The following is a 19,846-nucleotide window of genomic DNA, read 5'->3' as shown; positions in this document are numbered from 1 at the left end:
TTTCTTTTCTTAGGAGCCTACATCTTTTTTTCTCCCTAGGATGTCACCAACGTCCCCAGAGGTTAATTCTTACACTATCTGCCGGTGCCAGGGAGAAAGGGAAGAAATAGCTAGAAAAAAATAACCAGAAAAAAAAGTAGAAGGTGAGATTATAATTTCTTTTCCACCCCAAGCAGGAGCGGAGACCACCGATCCATGCCCATCTTTATCTCAGGGGTGTGCCCCCGCCTTTGTCTCCCGATGTAAATTGCAGCTGCAGTGATGAGAGCGGCACTTCTGCATTTCAGCTCAGTGCTATGGATTAGGTAAATTAGCCGGCAGCTTTCTGCAGTACTGAAGCCCATCAGTCCCAGCTCCCCACCTCCCCACCTCCTCGGCCGCAGCCATCAGGAGGGAGTCTCATCCAGGAAAATGCATGCAGGTTTTTGATAGATGGAGGAGTTCAAAAGCAAGTGCCTTGCAGTCATTACCTCTTCCCAAGGAAAGGGCATGGCTGAAATCCCGCCACAAAAGGTTAATCAGACATTCAAGATGCTCTCTGGCTGGCTGGGACAGAGCTACCCCAGTGAGATGCTCATCCAGACTCGGGCATGAGAACATGGCTTGGCCAGACTCTAACAGGGTGCCTGGCAATTTGCCTAATTTTTCCAGGAAACCCCGTAGCAGGAGCTGTAAGAGTGCTTGGTGGGCAAGGCAGGACGGCCCAGGAGGCCATGCACCCATCAGGTACTGTGAGACTGCCCCTGCAGGCTGGACTTCAGAGACCACTAGAGGAAGCCCACTGCCCAAGAGTCCTTGTTACAGAGGATCTCAGCAGAAAGGTCACTTCCTCTGGTGACCAGAAGGCCAAGGACTCTGCTGAGCCCACTGCTTCTTATCCCCCTTATTCCCAGTTTTCCACTCATCCTGGTACAAAAACCTCCAACTGTAAGGATGTAAAGGAGCTGTTCAGAGAAGATGATGCACCTCTCTGATGCATTTATGTATTGATCTTAAAGCTCTTCAAGTCTTACAGATCTTTCTAGCTTTGACTCCTGAAAAAAATTCCTTAATGGAAAGACAGCATCATTGCAACCAGGACCTCATGAAGCGATGAGTAAGCACACATGTTCATGCCTTGCAGCCTCAAGGCCTTCATCACCTTCTCACCATCACGCCAGGCATGTCACCCCAACCACCTGCACTCACCTTCCAGATACCCAGTCAGATCGCTGCCCAGAGCTTACTCTCCCTGCCCATAAAATGAAGACGACAACAGCAACCTCCCTAAGAACAACGGATTTCCTGGGCAGCCTGCTCCAGCTCACCTCGCTTCCAGCAGCAGTTCAACTGGATGATCTCTGGAGGTCCCCGCCAACCTCAGTGACCTGGTGGTGGACTTGTACTGCTGCTCTGGGTTGTGGCACCCCATCCACGTGTCATCTGGGATTTACCGGTATGTCACATGCCTGTCCTGCCTGCAGCACTCGGTGCGAGCTGAGCACGCAGGACATGGCTGACTCTTCCAGCCTCGTCAGTACAGAGCCACCAAAAATAATGTGTCTCTGACCCAGGCTGCAATGCACTCACCTGCTAAACCCCACATGTACGGCCATCATTTTCAGCCCAAGAATGAAGCAGCAGACTATCTAATTTGCCTTCATTGAAGATGAATTTTAGATAAAATTCAAACTGATTAATGAAGAGAAGGTTAAGCACTTCCAATCAGGGGGGTGACAAAGGTGCTAGAACAGTAAAATTGAATCCCAGACTGTCTGTCTTCATACTTTTAAAAGGTGGATAAGCCAGGAGGACTCTAAGCTGCTTCCCTCCATCCCTGTTACTGCAGATGGATGAGACCAGCTGACAGCCCATGGCGTACCGGTGCTCCACCATACATGAGGTGTCGCAGAACACTTCCCTATGGAATGCCAAACGCTGAAAAAACACGTATTGTCAATAATGCAGAGCAAGAGTTCCTTTCAAATTATTTCCATTTATATTCCCCATTCTGAAAATTTCATGTTCCTATGAGCCAACTGCCAGGACTATAAATAGCAACAGCATTGCACAACAGGTAATCGATAGCCATGACTGGGTCTTATCATGCTCGCTGCCCAAAACACTTTGCAGCAGACATATTTTGCAAAACTTTGGCAAAAGTGGGCTTTATCAGAAGAGGAACGCTGCTGGTGGGATGTGGCAGCTGGCGGATGAGCAGAGCAGGGCTCGCTGACTGGTCTCACGTTTGGGTACGGCAGCACTGCTGTCCCTACAACAAGCCTTGCTGCTCTAGAGACTTGAAGGCCTGCTAGAAACATTCATGACACCGTGCTATTAGAAGCACTGCGGGCATGATTTTCTGCACAATGAAGAGCAGGAAGCCCAAGGCTGACCTGGTGACCAAGGATGTGCAAGTAGCAAGGTGTCCTACTCCATACTATGCTATTATTGCACAGCAGGTCCCTCCCAGGGGGCCACCAATGCTCACGTCTCGGGAGCTGTGGCAGCACAGTGTTCTGTCCTTTCTGGAGCATGAGGAGGATGGGAATCACCAGTGGTCTCTGGAAGACCTGGCCTCCTACCCACCCATGCTGGGGAGCAAAGAAGGCATGTTTCCTGCCAGCAACTCTTCTGCACTTCCAGCAGAACAGAACACAATAATATTCAACCGGTCTGGGATGACTCCAGCTCTCTGCGGAGATTAGAGAGCCTCTGCATTCACTCTAGAGAAGATCCACTTCTCCGTTTCTCCCCTGGAACATTCAACACTCACACCTACATAGGAGAGCAGCCACAGCCTTTCCACTTGTTGATCTGACACCACTTGCTCACCTGATGGTACCGAAGACAGATCAAGTGCCTGGGAATCAAGCCAAAATCTTCCCATCACTGTTGGCTGCACCTTGCATCTGAGATCTGGAAGAATTTACAACGCAGAACTTCAATGGGTTCTCCCTTGCCAAATCTTCTGCAAACAGCCACAGATCCAGGCACTCCCAAGATTTATAGTATGAAAGCTTAACATACCAATCTTGGGGGGGAAAAAGAGAAAGAAGAGAGAGGGAAAAGGTATTTATGGAAGGAGCAAGGAGTAAATACTTCCAGTAAAGACAGACAGCTACTATATAACAGCAAAGACGACAGCTCCCACAGATAATCAGAGGATGGAGAAATACCATTACCAATGAACATGATGTATGCAAACTATACTGTCCTACAGCAGAAAGCTAGTGAACTGTCCATACCCTGTTCCTTCAACTCCTATTAGAACTTTAATGGCAGCAAACTCAAGTCTTTCTCAAAACTCTGTCCCTGCCTCTCTGCTCCAGACAAGGTCTTAAAGATACAAATAGCATAACACAGATTTTGGCACATTATACAGTATTTCTAATCCTTATGTCCTTGGTAAGCATGCATGCATTAAAGAGGTGATGGTCTTTATTCTGGAGGACCCACAGGAATTTCAAAGCCTAAAAAAATTTTTCCCCTAGATGGATCTCCAAGAAGCACGCACTATATAACCATCCTCTTTGTGAGCAGATTCTCAGACTAAGACACTTCTATATCATCTCTAACCCAGATTCCCCATCTGAGTCCTGGGAGAAGCCACAGAAACAAACACCTGCATCCATACACAAAAAAAGTAGTGGAAAACTTCTACTGGACATTTTAGCAGAACCTCAATCTGTTAGGCTTCGTGAAGCATCTTCACAAATATACAAAACAAAGAAATCTAGAGTGCTAAGGGAAACAGCAAAATCAGCATGCCACAACGTGATTAATCTGGAGACAGTCCTGGTGGTGAAACAAAGAGAAACGCACTGGATAGCTTCCAGCTCCGACTCAACTCTACCAGTTTGTAGCCACACCTACGTCAGAACACACACAGCAACAACAGACACCAGGAGGCTGCATGTGGCAGGGCAGTGAGGGATGGGCTGGGATCACCTTTGTGCACCTCAATTTCTCCATGAAATGACAGTGGTCAAACATGGCCTAGAGCGAGCAAGGGGCAGCAGGAGCAGCTCAGGCTCATCTTCCTCAGCATGTAGCTTGGGGCCCATTTCACTGGAGCAAACCCAATGTCATCCTTCAGCGTTTCCAAATCATTGCCGTGATTCCTGCACCTAGAAGATGTCTGGATTGTGAGTGTCCCTCAATCTGGCAAGGTCAGTGAAATTTTTTCAGTTCAGGTCCCAGGTTTGCACTTGGCAAAGAGGCAGGACTGAAGCAGAAATGATGCACTTGAATTCAAGACCAGGCAGAGCTGACGTGGATCTTGCCCAACATCCCCTGACTGCTCTGGTGCTGGATCAAGAAGCCTGTGTCCTCTTTGTTAAGAGATATAATGAAGCAAAATTGCTGTCCTAAATATTACTAAAGCACTGGCTGGCATGTTTAATAAACCTTTCAATTTGGGTAAATTAGCACTCATCTGGACAAGTGCTGAAGTGCTGTTACTTGAAGAAAAAAAATTCAATGCTCAGAGTCTAATTTAAATAATTATCAGTGTATTTCTGCTCTGACTGTTTTGCTGAAATTACCAGGAGACTTGACGCAGTCTGAGTGTAAGTGCCTTTTGTCTACATGTAATTTATTGACCCCATTTCAGTCAAGTTTTTGGCCCACTCAGTGCTATGCTGGAGAACTTCACACCATAACCAAAAAAGACTTCACAGACAGACACAGTAAAATCAATAACAACTGATCTACTTTTACAGATCTTGAAAGGGACCTTGATAAGATACTTCCTCACGTTCTCCACATGAGCTAAAATCTCAGATCTGCGATAATCTTTTGCTGTTCCCTTAGGTGACTGCCTGGGGACGACCAACATACTGGCTGGGGATGATGGTCACTCGATCCCTGCAAGTCAAACCAGGCTTCAGGCACAGGCAAAAGCTCCCTTGCAACCAGCTGGCGCAGTACTGGGACGTATGCTGAAATACTTTGATATATCCTCCAAAAACCAGAGCACGGATATCAGGTCTTCAACACCAAGTGCTTCACCCTACAGACCTACTGCCATCCAGCACTGTGCTCCATATGGGATGCAACCTGCAGCACCAAGCAGCTACAAGCTTGGGTCCCAGGAACAGAACAGCCCTGGGGATACAGCACGGACCTACAGTCATGCTCTTAGCAGGCGGCCTTGGTACTCAGCACGCCAAAGAATTTTATTTCTAGCAAGGAAAACGGAGAAAATTCTTGAATTCTTTTTCTTCATTTTTTGTTGAAAAACAGCACTGATATTTTTGCCTTTTCTTCTGCTCTGCCTCTAAGACTTCTGGCAGAAGGCATCGCAAGATGACTTGCTTACTCAAAACACCCCCTTCCCCAGGAGCAGCTCCGACCAAGCCACCAGCACTGCTGGTCCAGAGCACAGAGCTGTCCCTCACAGAGCACCACGAAGCCCTCAGCTGCTGGATGCTGCTGTGAGGGAGGGGGCAAGGTCTGCCCTGAAGAGATAAAGGTGATGCTCTCACTCCCTGCCTCCCAGGCTGCATATGCATTCAGCTAGAGATCCTGCCATCTGCACCTTATGGCTGCCGTGACAAAGCAAGCTTCCCTCCAGGGCACGTTCTGCAAACCTCGCATCCACTAGCTCATCAATCCTTGGCTCTCATCAAAATACAAACTTATAAACAGGCCCAGACACTTCTCTCAGGTTTAATGGAGGCAGCTAAGGAGCTGTGATCATTCGATGTTTTCCAACAATAGTGGTGATGCCTGAGGCCAGCAATAATATTACCATGAAATAAATCTGCAGTGATATAATTAGCTGGGATGCTATTATGGCTCAGGTTTTAGGGATGCTCAGCACAGAGGGAGCAAAACAGCTACTCAGAATGGGACCTTGCAGAATTCTGCGTTTCAGTAGGGGCTGTGGGTGGGAGAGACAAGAAAACACTAATATCAAGGCAGTGAGGACTACCTGCATTAGCCTGTATGCAAAATAAATGTAGTTCTTTAGAGGCTAGAGGTTATGGCAAACATGGGTCTGTGTAAATCTAAGGGTTAAATCCAGCTGACTTTCTTCTCGCCACTCCAGATACTGAGTGACTTTCAAATGTTTGTGCAACATTCAAAGAAGCCAAGTTCTGACCAAACCCACACGCTGGTTTGGAAACAGTAGGTCTGCTGTACCCAGACAGCCCTCCGCAGTCACAGGTCGCTCCTCCGTTTCCATCTCCCTCCCGTGCTTGCTCTGTGCAGTGCAGGGGGCTGCGGTGTTCAGATGGTGCTTGCAGAGCAACTGCTTCTTCCAGCATCTGCTCTGTGATGTGCTTTGTGGTTATCTAAACTATGATGGTAGATGAAGCAGGTAGATGCAAAACAACACAACTCTGAGGTCCCAGCCTGGTGGGAGGAGATGACTGCTGTTTTCTCTGGCACACTGCATCAAACAAACGGCTGAGATGACTGAGAACAACACGCTGTTAACTGCCACCGATACATGTCAAAGGTAGACAAATATCACAAGGAACAACTAGGAGGAAAAAATGGAAGGAGCTGGGATAGAAAAAGGGATGCTACTGGTATCTGCAAAGAGTATGGTTAAGAAGAGGGCTGGCACCCACCCAGCGTTTTCTTTTGCTTGCAGATGTAGCACTAAAAGTAAGAGCGTAGCCAAAGGATATAACTAGAGCAAAATGCTTTAGAAGCAACAGTCATGGCGGAGAGGAATGGGAAAAAGAAAGTCAACATGTGCCAGGATTGACCCTCAGTTTTGACATGAAACCCTTAGAGCAGTTGCTTTAAAGCCACATTTAGGTAACTGTGTGTTCCCCAACACTCCCAGCTGGGGCAGACACCTTGGAAGGGTTTCTGCCCCCACCCCCCTTCCCCAGGAGCCAGACTCATGAGGTGCACCAATGTCCACCTGATACATCATTGCTTGATTATAAAAGGTGACATGCTAGAGCAGAGTTTGCAACAAAATAAGGAAATCATCCTTTAAATCTGCTGGGCAGGAGATGCCCCAGAGGGAAACTCTGAAGCAGGCAGCCTGCCCTCAGCTAAGGCTCAAAGACTCTTCATAATTTTTAAGTGTGTTTCCAAATCTGCAGTTAAATCCTACGCCTTCCCTCTTTTTTGCTACAATAAACTTTATCTTAGAATGTAATCTAGTAATAAAAATGGTTTTTAAGTGATCTGACAAGCACTAGAAACCCCATTTCTTTTAGAGTGACAACTCTATTTACAGCAGCACATACATATACTCTGTTTTATATTCTACATGCACTCCAGGCCCTCAAGATTTGGGATATATCCTTTCCATCCACTTGCAAGAATCAATTTCAGCCACGAAAAGTTGTTCTTCAGCAGGCAGAAGATAGGAAGAAAGACTGCTTCTAATGTTTGGGTCTCTGTGCATCTCCCAGGACAGGGGTGCGGAGGGATGAGCAGCCTCCCTCTCTGTTTCACAGCTGCCTTGCTGCACCTGAGCAACCCACCCAGCTCCAACGGCCACCACTCAGAAAACTCCACAAGCCTGTCCCGAATGGGCCAGAACACTGCTTTGGTTTAGAGCATGTGCAAAACAGCTGGACAGCATCACACATGGAGAAGATCTAAGGATGCGTTCAACTCTTACCCTTTCAGAATGGCACATTTCACGTTTTGTACTAAAAAATGTCACACTCGAAGCCTGAACTGGCCAGGGAACAATAGTGCTAAACCCAAGCAGAGCAGAGAGAAGGAGCTTTGAGCTCCAGAGAGATGTTATTGTAGCAACCACACATAAAGGACACCTTGTAGCTAGAAGTCCCACAACTTAATTAGGAAGCACAGCTCTTCTTTCCAGGTGTACCAAAGACAAAGCATGATCTCTCCAGGCCTCAGTTTCCCCTGGCATAAAGCTAGAGCAGTCAAATATATCTATCCTAAGGGAAGTCACCACTTGCTGGAACACGCTTGGGAAGTCAAACTACCATCGCCCTGCAGTTTTGCTTATCTTTTTCCAGGTTGCTTACCTCCTCTTCCCCATTATGGTTTCCCACTGCCCCCCAGTGCTGTAAAGCTCAACATCTTCTCCTGTAATCTTATCTGACTTCCTCAATGACAGGCACACCTGCAGAGACATCTTCATTTGTGCAAGCGGAGAGCGAGGCATGGCTAAGATGAACAGCACAGACCGGTGTTCTCTCCCTATATAATTAGCTGATATAAAAGCTGTGCCATCTACTGGCATGCAACATGAAACAGTGCTCCCAGCACCACTCCAGTAAAGTTGCTGCTACAGCAGTTCTTTGTCTAAAGCCGAGGTGGGATCTCAACCCACGCTTCTTACAAGTAACACCACACAAATAGCAAACACAGGATGGTCAAAGATGATTGTTCGTTTTGCAGCATCAAAGCCAGGTGATCAGCCACAGACAGGCACCACTGCTGGTGTCTGTGGGAGTGTTGCACTAGCATCCCAGTCTGGAAGTGTTGTTCAGTCCAGTGCTTACAATCCCCCACTTGCTAAGGAATTATCAGCTTTACTTAAAGATATTATTTTTTTTTCATTTTCATGTCTGCAGACACCATCCCCCCCTCCCGCTTTAAAATTAACTTTAATTCCCATTCTTATGCTTCAAGTTTTGGGTAAACATTTTGGCAGGCACAAACACTGACCTACAGCCAGCAGCCCTGCAACAGAAAACTGGAGTTGCCACTTCCATCCAACCTGCAAGGGTACTTCCACCAGCCTTTGCTGCCATGCTCCTTGGCACTTTCAGGAAAGCAGCACATCTGAAACAGCAGAAGAGGGACAGAAAGCGAGGACGTAAAGCAGAAACACCAGCCAACAGGTGACTCTGGCAGGCAGAGACACCCCAAACCCAGGCTGGTTTATGGATGAGCTCCCACGCCCTCACAAGCGCCACTGCAGCCTGGCTCCGTGCCCGCAGTGCTGCTCCCGCTGCCAGCTCCTCCAGCCAGCCCTGCTCCAGTCCCACACATCCCAGCTCAGCTGATGGTCCCAGGTCCCAGCTCAGCTGATGGTTCAGTTCTGCAAGCAGCACCAGGCAGGCAGGCACACGGTTAAATATTTTTGCTCGCATCTGTTTCATCTGGCTTTCACTTCAGATTGTGCCTGTGAATGCTGACATATTTCTCATCACAAGGCTGCATTAAGCTGCTTTTTAATTGCATTTTGAGGGACCCAAAGGCCAGCAGACAGAAGGGCGCTTTATTTTTATTGCAGAGACAGGAAAGGTTTTCATTAAATCCCCAGGAAGCAGACAGCTCCCATGCAGCACACTTGTTGCAGGGATGTCTAGTCCAGAGGACCCAGACCATCTGAGCACTGTCTGCTGGAATACCACTGGCTCCCAGCAACTCCTCTTCAAAGAGCAGTTCACAGGCTTTGGCACTAAACTTGCATTAAATTGATACAATCTCTTTAATGTTATCACTGGCTCTTTATCACAAATGTATGTGCAATTTACATTCTTGTAGCTTTTCTTTTTTTTTAAAATAAAGATTTGCTAGATCCTTATCGCAGATATTTTACACATTGTAGTGTCACTCAAACATTTAATGGCCATCATCTGCTCTGGGAACATACAATAGCTCCTTGCTATGGGGCAGGGCTGGGTGCTGATGGGTTTCAGGCTCACCCCACTAAAGCTTCACTAGATGCAAAGCAAAGCAGTGTAAGACAGAAAGCATACACACCATAGTACAAGACAGGGAGCACGCTTGCGTGCCAGCTTGTGTACAACAGCACAGCACTGCTTCCCAGAGCCAAGCAAAATCGCTATTATGCAAGCCATCTTCATGGCTGCTTCTTGCTCTTCACCTGCAGCTATCCATGCTATTCAAGTCATAAGACTCTCGTGCAGAGACCTACTGAGATAAGCTGTGCCAAAGCTGATTTGGGTTTCGTGGGCTGCAGAAATGAGACTTGCCAAATCCACTTTCTTTAGGAAAAGAAGGTGGGATTTGAAGAGAGCTTTTGAGACAAAAAAGCTTCATGCAAGTCAATTAACCTTCAGGACCAAGCCTCCACCCCCTCAGTCATTAGAGTCTTTAACTTCACTACTCGTCCGTAAACAGAACTATACAAATAATTGATTTTTAGTTCGACTAGGGGATGAAACCCTTAAAAAACCCAATCCTCGTTCTACCTGAACTGAATCAAAAATGATTCAGTTTTTCTTCCCAGGTCAGTTATTCCCATTCAATATAAGAGCCTTCCATTCCAGATGATGCATTTCAAACATTCAGGGGGAAAAACATGAAACCAGAATAAACTGGTGGGAGCCTTTTCTGCCCAAGATCTTAGGCTTCAGAGAGCTCTGCAAAGATGTACAGCAGTACAGAGGGCAGGGGCTGAATTCCCAGGGACTGAGAGCAGATTCAAAAGTGCAGAGGTACACACTCCCCGCAAAACTACAGGTAACCCCAGGGAAACAAAGCTCCTCCTCTTGCCCTCCAACTGTGCACAGATTACGAAGTCACAGGACAGGGCACAGAAGCAACTCTAGCTACCAAACTGCCATGGAAATGCATTTTTTCACACCAAAACTAACCGAGGAAATTCAAATAAATCCCTTTTTCAGTGACAAGGTTTCTTTTCTTTTGCTATCATTGCAAACATATCTTCCCAGCCACATTTAAAGGTTGTTTTATAAAGAATTAAATGGCAATTCTCTTCCCTAGCACCAATTCCCCCTCTTCTATTGCACCACTCACCACTTTTATATCTGTATTTACCTCTACAAGTAGACCAGTAAGCCTTACCCATCTCCTTTTACCCTTTCAACCATCCCAAAGACATCCCCTCGGTGCACGGAATGAGGTGGCCCCACCAGGCCTCGGGAGCTCGACAGGGTAAGGACCAAGCTGACTGATCCCAGCTTTAAGACAGCCAAGAACTCAACTGCTGCAAATCTCTTGCCAACGCTAACAGCTTTAGTTACCCTCACTTCTGCTAAGAGTGCTGCTCCTGCACTGGAAAAACCAGGGAAAACTGAAAAACAACATGCCAACTGCTGTCAAATACACGACACAGTCTTAGGAAGGGAGGTAAAACATCCTTTAAGGACTATTTCATCCTTCGTTTGGTCTCGGAGGTCTCTGGGTTCCTCACACCATAGGGAGCAGAGCACACAAAGACAAGACATGCACAGCAATTAAACCCTCAAAGAAAGGCTAGCTCCCCTTACAGGGTGTTCATAGTCTTCCTCTCTGCACATGCAAACCAGCCCGGCAGCTCTCAGGGAGTGGGTGAGAGGGCAAGCTTTGCTCAGGCCAAAAGCCCAGGTAAAGCTCCCAGTGCTGCTGCGTGACCCAAGACCACGAACCTCAGCCTGGCTACAATGCAGGCACCGGCAGCTCCCCTGGACGTGCTGGCCTCGGCGAGCAGTGCAGCACACAGTGCCTGCTGAAGGGAAGATGCTCTGGGGCAGGAAGGTTTCCATAAGCCTAAAATAAACACCTGGGCAAAAGGCATCAAGTGCAGAGGTAAGGGGTACAGGCCTGGAGCACAAGAACCAGTGTAAATTCACCTGCTGGCTGACAGATAGCTGCCAGGGTAAGGGACCAGAGAAATATTTCAGTTTTCAGGAAAGGAGAAGTCAGGAAACTATTTATTTGCACAGGAAAAGTAAGGAAAATCCAATTTGGGTTAATGATGTCCACTAAGGGACATCAGCTCATTTGCAGAACTACTTTTGCCTCCTCTTTTGCTCCAGACACTGAGAGGGCATCCCAAATAACCCTAGAGAGGTCTTTCCACTGAACAGCAACTGTCCAGACTTCATACAGTGAGTACCCAGAAACAACAGCTTTGATCTGCCAAGGGCAAGAGAGGACAAAGGTTCCTTCACTTGCTCTTTACCAACAGCCAGGCAAGCCCATGGTGCCTGAAGGCTGACAGCATGCACACAGGGCTAGTGACCTGCTATGGAGACTTGCTGAATATTTTAACAGGTCAGGGCCATCACTTTTCACTCCCCCATCCGTGACTCCAGATACATTTGAGATACTGAGTCCGTACCTTGCACAGGTGCCCCCAAACGGCATCACCCCAGGAGCCCTCCAACCTCCCGCGTGCGCTGGTGCTGGGGGAGGCAGCAACAGCCCCTGCCTCCTCACAACCCGCTGCCACAGAGGGCACCAAGCAGCTTACAAAGCTTTAAAGCCCATCGGGCTGGGCTGCTGCCAAGCATTCATGGGAGAAGAAAGGGAAACGTTCAACATAATCTGCATGAAAGTGCAGGAAGCCCTAAATCGTGTTAGTGCTATTAAGAAAGCTGGTTACATTGCTCGGCAAACTGGCCCAATACAGTTTTGATAGACTTGTTACAAACATCTGATTGTCCCTGATTAGATTAGACAATAAACCCCCATTCTGGTGTGCGGGCATTGTTCGGGTCCCCTCTGCAATCTGTAAATTAGAATTCCAGACCTGGGAGATTGGATTCAAATTGGATTACTGGAGCAGGTCCAGCACAAGAACAATTGTGAGTCAGGAAAAGACACACACACACACACAAATAATGAATGAACAAATAAATAAATAAATACACGGGGACAGTCAGCCAGGATTTGATTAAGAGCAAATTAAAAGTAGAATTACAACCAAAAGCCACTAACCAGCCATTAGCAAAGAAGTGGGAAGAGGGATGGATTTGTCACTATGAATTAACAAAACACAGAGAACATACCTTTAAATGTTTTGTACTTCAGCATGCACAAGGTGGATGTGGGCTGTGGTCCTTCCTACATGAACGCAAGAACTCCTGAATGTGTCTGTGTGGCTGGAACGAGCAGGTGTGCACAGGGCAATGACCACAACCCACCAAAACCACAGGCTGCACCTGAGCTCACCTGAACTATGCTAATTCCTTCTTTCCTCCCCCTGCTTTGCTGCCTAGGTGAGACAGGTAACGCATCCCTTGGCTCGGATGCTGGTCTGGGACCCAGCAGGCCAGGGTGTGACCACTGGTGGCCTTCTGGCATGCCCAGAAGTCCCTCACCAGGTAAAAATCCAGGGCCACTGCGGCAAGAAAACCCAGGAGGGCCACACGTACAGCACTACGTGCTGCCACCCAAGCCCAAGCCCTGAAGCGCCGCAGCTCAGGGGACACGCTTGCTCGTGGCCTAGCACCCCTCTACTTCAACACATCAATGACTTGGCCAACGAGCACCTGGCAGAACATGTTTCAGACACCTCAGCAGGGCAGCGAGATGGAAATGGGACCTCGAGCTGCCAGCAGCAGAGGAGAAACCCGGTACAACCCCAGGGCTGCTCGCATTGAACGCTCACCCCTTTTACTGCCTGCCCTGAAGACCACATGTCACCAAGAGGACAGCAACACCCCAACAGCAAAGGAGGGAAGGGAAAGCTGCTGTGCACATGCTGCCGATTTTCTATCAGTCCACACCATGACAGAGGTCAGCGCCTCTGCTTCCCAGAGAGGAGGGAGTGGGGAGATGCTCCAGACTGGGCTGAGAGATGCTTTGCTGCATGCCAATTTTTGCAGCTCTTCAGACAAGCAAAACCTCAGAAGAGCTGATAAAGACTCTGTTCACCACACACCTTCAAGGGAAATCTCAGGGCTATTGGAATTGTTAAAGGGATAAACCTGTCCAATTAAATCCCCTCTGCACTCTTGATATATACTTGTGCCAGACGTAAATGGAGCTTGGAACTAGTCCCAGCTGAACAGTAATGTGCTGAGCATTCAACCAGGACTAAAAGCACAACAGGCCTGATCTCCCACCTCCCGCGACGCCTCCACTGACCATCTCTCACCGCTGAGAAGCCGGCTTGGGAAGTACTTCATGGTAATGCACCAAGCTCTCACCTCACCCTCCACCACAGGATCCTAAAGCATGGCCAAGTCCTAACTGCACCATGAGAAGGAATATGCAAGGAAAAAATGCCAGTAAGTGTGAAAACACAAAACCAAGGGTGTGGGGTGGAAATCAGAGACAGAACTGAGAAATTTGGTTAAGGCAGTACAAAAACCCTGTGCACCAAATCCCAGCTCTTCCCTACCTTCCCTTAGGATCCAAGGTAGATGGGAACACCACAGCCTCCTAGAGCAATGTTCACCCAGGCTTTGTAGCCACAGGAAACCCAGCCAGACATCCCTGTAGTATGCTTTCAAAAGACAGAAAATCCCCAGTCTTGTCCTTTGTATGCCAGGTGTAGGGTTTCCTACTCGTTACAGGAAAATTTGAAAATCTCCAGTGAAATATATTGTGAGCTCCTACACTTCAACTGAAGGAAACCCCACAAACTTTAACCCCACAAACTCTTCCCTTAACTACTGGAAAGTGCTGTTAGTTCTCTCATCGCCGGAGTCACTCAAGGTGCACTGAACCTACGACACATACATACGTCTATGTAAAATACACACAGATGTATATAATACACATTTTAAGTTCTCTGAGACAGGAAATGCCACTTTGCCACACTTCTGCTCACTGCATCATTTTTGATACTGCACACAGCTGAGGTCCACTGCAAACGCAACAAAGCTGACCCTAAGTCAAAAAGATTTTGCTGGTGATGTACAATATGCAAAACTAAACCAGCTCTTTGGAAAAAATACCAGACCAACCATGTCACCAGCATCCCATGGGGGCAACGCCAGAGCCTGCAGACATTCATTCCTACCGTGTTCTATGGATCAGGAAGCCTCTTTTTAGAGACGGGAGAAGACCACCAGCACAGGTGGCAATATTTAGGCCGGTCACGGTGTATAAATACCTCACTTCAGGGCATAACCCTCTCAGTAAACTGTGGGATGTGCTGCTCTCAGAAGGCAAAGCAAACTGTCTGTGGTTAAATATGTGAAGGATGAAGCAGTCGGCATCCAAAAGCAGCCTTTACAAGAATGGTATAAAAAGTAGAAACGAGCCTAAAACATACCCTAGGATCACAAATATTCATCTCTCAGCCTCCTCCTCCATCAAATCAGAACTCCCTTCCTCCCCCAGTCTACAGAGCTTCGGGAAAGGATAGACTTGGAGGCATTGCTCATGCACTTCACCTAACGTTATGAAAGAATCAGATCTGGGGTGTCTGTAGACCTGAAGGAGAGGGGGAAGTACCCTCCTAGATCCTGCACATAGGCAATGACCTCCTCTTGTTCCCCTACCACCTTTTCACTGCAGAGATGCTTTTGCGGCAATAGAAGAGTTTTCCAAGGCCCTGGGCTTGGCACAGCTGCTTGCGCTGGTGCCTTTCGTACCCTCAGCAGCCCCCCCGCCATCCTCCTGCTCTGACCATGCTGTCTGGCGTGGCCGGCACAGGTGAGGAAGCGGGGCTGGGCTGCCGAGACCTCCGCGGTGGCCATGAGCAGTAGACAGCTGGGCACCCAGGGACACGGCGTGGCAGGACGGAGCAGCTCGTGTCCGCCAGCAGAGCATGAAGTGGGAGCAGCAAACAGCACAGGGAAGGAAAGAAGAGCTGCCCTTGTGGTCTGAGCACACAGAAAAGGCCAGGGGCTGGATTTGCTGGCAAGGGAGGCTCCAGCCAGTGCCATTTACCGTTGCTGATTCCTTTCCTTTCTATGGAAAACTGGCTCGTCTTCACCAACCTCAACAAACACAGCCACTGAGGCTTTAGAGGAAGAGAATTCTCTACATGCAAATTGGGGAATCCCAGAAAGGCTACACAGAGAGAAGAGAAGGGAAGAGAGAAAAACACCCCTCAGGTTTGGGAATCCAGAGGTGGCAGCCACCTCGTGCCCACCCCCAGGGGATGGCTTTTCCCTGGCTCGCTCAGTACTCCACCAGCACCAAACTCCAACATCTGGTCTCCTAAACACGCTCACCGAAGAAGCCCTGCCTATACATGTGCCTCCGGGCACATAGAAAGGCAAGGAGGGGTCTGAACTCACTAAGAGATTGAAGAAGTGATACAAAATTTAAGTTAAAAAGAAACGTAGCAGAGAACCTATTTGGCAAACAACTGACCTGTCGATCTCTAGTCTCGGATGATGTCAAGCTTCAAGCCAGCCAGCTGTGATTCCCAGCACAAGAAAAATACAACAGGGATTTGTAGTTGTTTTGTAACCTGCCACCTTGTTCCCTTCCACATGTGAAGGAAGTTGTCTTTTTCTTAGCCCCAACGAGGGCAAGCTCGTGAGCGTGGACAAGAAAAGCCCCTTAAGCTCCTATCCAGTCAGGAACATACCCACCCTTTCTTTACACCTCACCTACAGCAAGACCCCTGGAATTTCCCCACAATGCAATACACTGGTTAAATTTGATGTCACCTCCTTCAGTTACTCCACCTTAACAGTATTTTTTATTTCTATTTCAAAGGAGAGCAGCTGTACTTTAGGTATTGAAGAGCATCTCTTCCACCTCCCCCTATACTGAAGTTTGGGAATACCAGACAGCTGGAACTACAGAGCCCAAAGGAGACTGTGACACTTGAAGCAGTGGACATCATAGGGGAAGAAGACTGGAGGATGCTGGGGAAAAGGGCAGTTAGTGCTGATGCAGATCCATGTTAAACAGAGGCCACTGTGTGGGACACAGGTAGAAGGTCCCCCAGGACCCAGCTGTAGATGCTCTTTTTCTAGTGCCCACTGGAACAGGTGGGGATTGCAAAAAGATCTCCCTAGGAATTTTTCTGTTCCGTGATGAGACTGTCACCAGATATTATGGTCTGGAACAAAGAGGGAGGGACAACATTCAAATAACCAGCCCCTTGCAGATGACTGCTATTTAAGGAAGCAATTACCCTCTCTGCCACACACCCCTGGCTCCGGAACTCCTCCAAAATGCACGTGGGAAATCACGTCCTGCTAGCGCCAGAGCCATGCCACAGCACTGCACCATGCCTGCCAGAACCAGACAGCTGAGTGTGGTTTCCTTCTGCTCGATTTCTGCTTCTTAGAAATGCAACACACAAGGTAAGAAACTATGTATTATTAATAAATGCTCCACACACAATTTAACTTTAATAAAGACATTAATATTTCCACTTAGAAACAGAGGAAAACAGGCTCTTTGATGACTGGACTGAATCACCACCTAATCATAATGGCAATTCTGAACCATGTGCCCATAGCGTCTGCCCGAAGGCTAGCTAGCACCTTCCTACAAAGCCCTACCATAGCACAGCAGTATTCCTTCTCTCTCCTGCAGCAGAGGAGACAGGGATGCATCTTTTCAGTAGAGTGAGCATGAGTGACGTGGCAATTCATACACCCTGGAGAGGCTCCATTTCTCCCTCCTCACCTGCCCTCACTGATACATGGGAGTCCCACCTGACTCAGATGCTGAAAAATTTATTTCACAAAGTCATCATCACTCTTGTGAGTCATGAGAGAAGGGGAGGAAATGACTCCAGGGGAGATGATTCAACTAGGGGGAGAGCTGAGACAGAAGAAAACAAAGGCTGGAGAGTGGAAGCAGCTGTGGGAGCCCTACTGTTTCAAAGGAACTTAGCACGACATGGAAGAGATTCAGAAGATCCAGTTTCTCCTCCTCCCATCAGCTTCCCCATTTCCAGATTTTGTTGTCAGCAGCACCAGCCCGAGACATCAAGAATTTCACACAAGCTGGATGTAAGAAACTGCTCCATCCACCAACTGCGCCCTGAAGGAGTTCTCTTGAAAGGACTAATTCAGGTCAACGGATCACTGTTCCCACTACAATAAACCAGCACCAAGTCCCTGTTATCTAACCAGCACTGTCAGAATCCCTCCACTGCATCAGGTCCAGCACAAGGCGAGCCCTTAACAGTGCACCAACCACTCCTGCCCAACACCCAACAAAAAGGTCAAATGACCCAGTGGAAATCACGCAGCACAGTCTTGCTGTGTAACTTGGCGTTATTACCCTGCCCATCCAACAGGAGCAACACATTGTCCAGGTACATATCAAGTTTGCAACTAACCTCTGTCACCTGTGTCCTCCTCCAGCATCTGTAGGTGGTGCACATCTCTGGAATGTTTAATAGATGATGCACGCTCAGGCATGCACACAAACTATATGGACACAGGGATGCAAGTTCATGTTAGGAAAAGAACTGGTGCCCCTGGTCTTCACTTCCACAAACCCAAATGCAGTGCTGGCAAAGCATACCCCAATTCAGTGCCACTTCAGCTCCTTCCACTCAAGCTAAAACACCTGGTGTGAGACCCAAGGGGGACTACCTTCACCTCCCAAAGTCAAGAACTGAATATACAACAGTCTTCTTCACCCAAATCCCTACAGTTACCACTTTTGTCAGTCACTGTAGACAGCCCCATACCAACCTGACCCTCTGGCCAGGCTCTGACCACCCATGACTCAGATCCTATTAGGTCTTGAGACTCTCCAGGTCTACATGGGTGTTTTGTGATTTCTCCCACATACCCTCTCTCAGCTACTTCTTACCCAGCATGGAGATTGGCCACTTCCAAGCTCTCACTGCCTTAGTCACCCTGCCTACCAGGTTGAAGGGTGACCAAGCCTTTTTGGCTGTGCAGACACAACAGCCATGTCACCTGCTCCAATCCTTCCCCTTGTCTATCGCCCCGCAGAAGCCCTCCCAGTTCATCAAGCTGCAAACCACATCCAGTTGGCCATACTGCCAGATGTCCATGGCACATCATGCTGCTGGCTACAGCTGGGGATTTGAGAGGACACTACAGCTCCTGGCAGTGAAGCTCTTACACAGCTCCCACACTCCGCAGCAGAGAGGATATCTCCATCTCTCCAGGAAAGCAATTACTTGTCTCTTCCCCAGTAGCAAAGAACACTGTAGCAGAGCGCAGCTCCGCTGCTGCCTCGTTACAGCCACTGCTGGGTTTTACCGAGCTGGCACCACGAGCAGGTCACCTTGCTCCACTACAGATAAAATTAATTCATTTTAAAAGGAGTGTTACAAAGTAGGACGGTAGATTGGAAATGTATGCAGGCACCTAGTAGGGCAACTCACACAAGCGGTCAATCACAGGATTTGAGTACCAGGCACTGGCACAAACATTTCAGCACATCCTCTCCTAAACAGGAAACCCCCCACTTGTCTGAAACATTTCCATGAGCTATTGCAGGGACACTGCAGTACCTGCAGTACCTTTGCTGCCGCTCACCATACCGCCAGTTAAATGACTGGGTCAAATTTTCTGCCAGGCTTTTGCTGTCACTTGTATTCTTGTGGCAGCACCTTCAGCTGTTCACATCACGGTGGGAGAAGATAGAAAGCAAGATACCTATAGTAAATCCTCACATGACACATCCTTGCCTCACACCCCAGACATATTCCATATGAATCTACAGAATGCAGTTCCCAGAAAAGGCCACACAACCACAGAAATCACTTTGAAGCCGAGATCATAAGGCTAAGCCAGCATCAACCCTCTTCTTTAAACAGAACATATCTGTCAAAGGATCGGCACACAGACCCATCACCTTACCTTTAAAGCACGGACTTTCTTGGCCAAGAGGCTCTCGATGTCCCCTGCAACCTTCTCCACCAGTTTCCTGGGCACGTTCTCCTTGACTTCAAACAGGTTTTTATTCTCATTGTAGATCTAAGAAGGGAAACAAGAGAAAGAAAGGCAGTCAATATTAGAGAGAAGGACAGCAGCCTTCCCACAGAAAAGCTGATCCTCTCAACACAAAAGAATTTTAGCAACATGGATTAGGTAACAATATAAGCTTTGGAAATGAGGGGAGGAAAAAAAAGAAAAAAAAAAAAAAAAAAAGCATTTGACCTGCTGCCCACACCACTGGCTTTATAGCTAGCTGCCTTTGTGCTTGCAGGCTGTGAGCATCCTCCCTCTCCCCCAGAAGCTGAGCTGCCCACCACACTGCGCACCCCCCCCGCCCCCCGCCCCGAGCCAAACCAGCAGCACAGGCAGAGCCGCTGTGCTTCTTTCTGTGCTCTTCCTCACCCAAACGCACCCCTAAA

General features: G+C 48.1%; 1 protein-coding gene across 3 annotated transcripts in view; it reads right to left on the bottom strand.

Moving 5' to 3' along the window:
- Window positions 1–19,846, bottom strand: part of CACNA2D2 (calcium voltage-gated channel auxiliary subunit alpha2delta 2) — a 223,471-nt gene that overhangs the window by 118,335 nt on the left and 85,290 nt on the right. For all 3 annotated transcript variants that reach the window (XM_040592243.1, XM_040592245.1, XM_040592244.1), the window contains exon 3: window positions 19,350–19,466. In XM_040592243.1, the coding sequence (XP_040448177.1) occupies window positions 19,350–19,466 (117 nt within the window). The remainder of the gene's footprint in view (window positions 1–19,349; window positions 19,467–19,846) is intronic.

This window comes from Falco naumanni, chromosome 4 (genome assembly GCF_017639655.2).
Source record: "Falco naumanni isolate bFalNau1 chromosome 4, bFalNau1.pat, whole genome shotgun sequence".
Lineage (NCBI taxonomy): Eukaryota > Metazoa > Chordata > Aves > Falconiformes > Falconidae > Falco > Falco naumanni.
The sequence above is the reverse complement of the archived record's forward strand: the minus strand, read 5'-3'. Positions and strand labels throughout refer to the sequence as shown.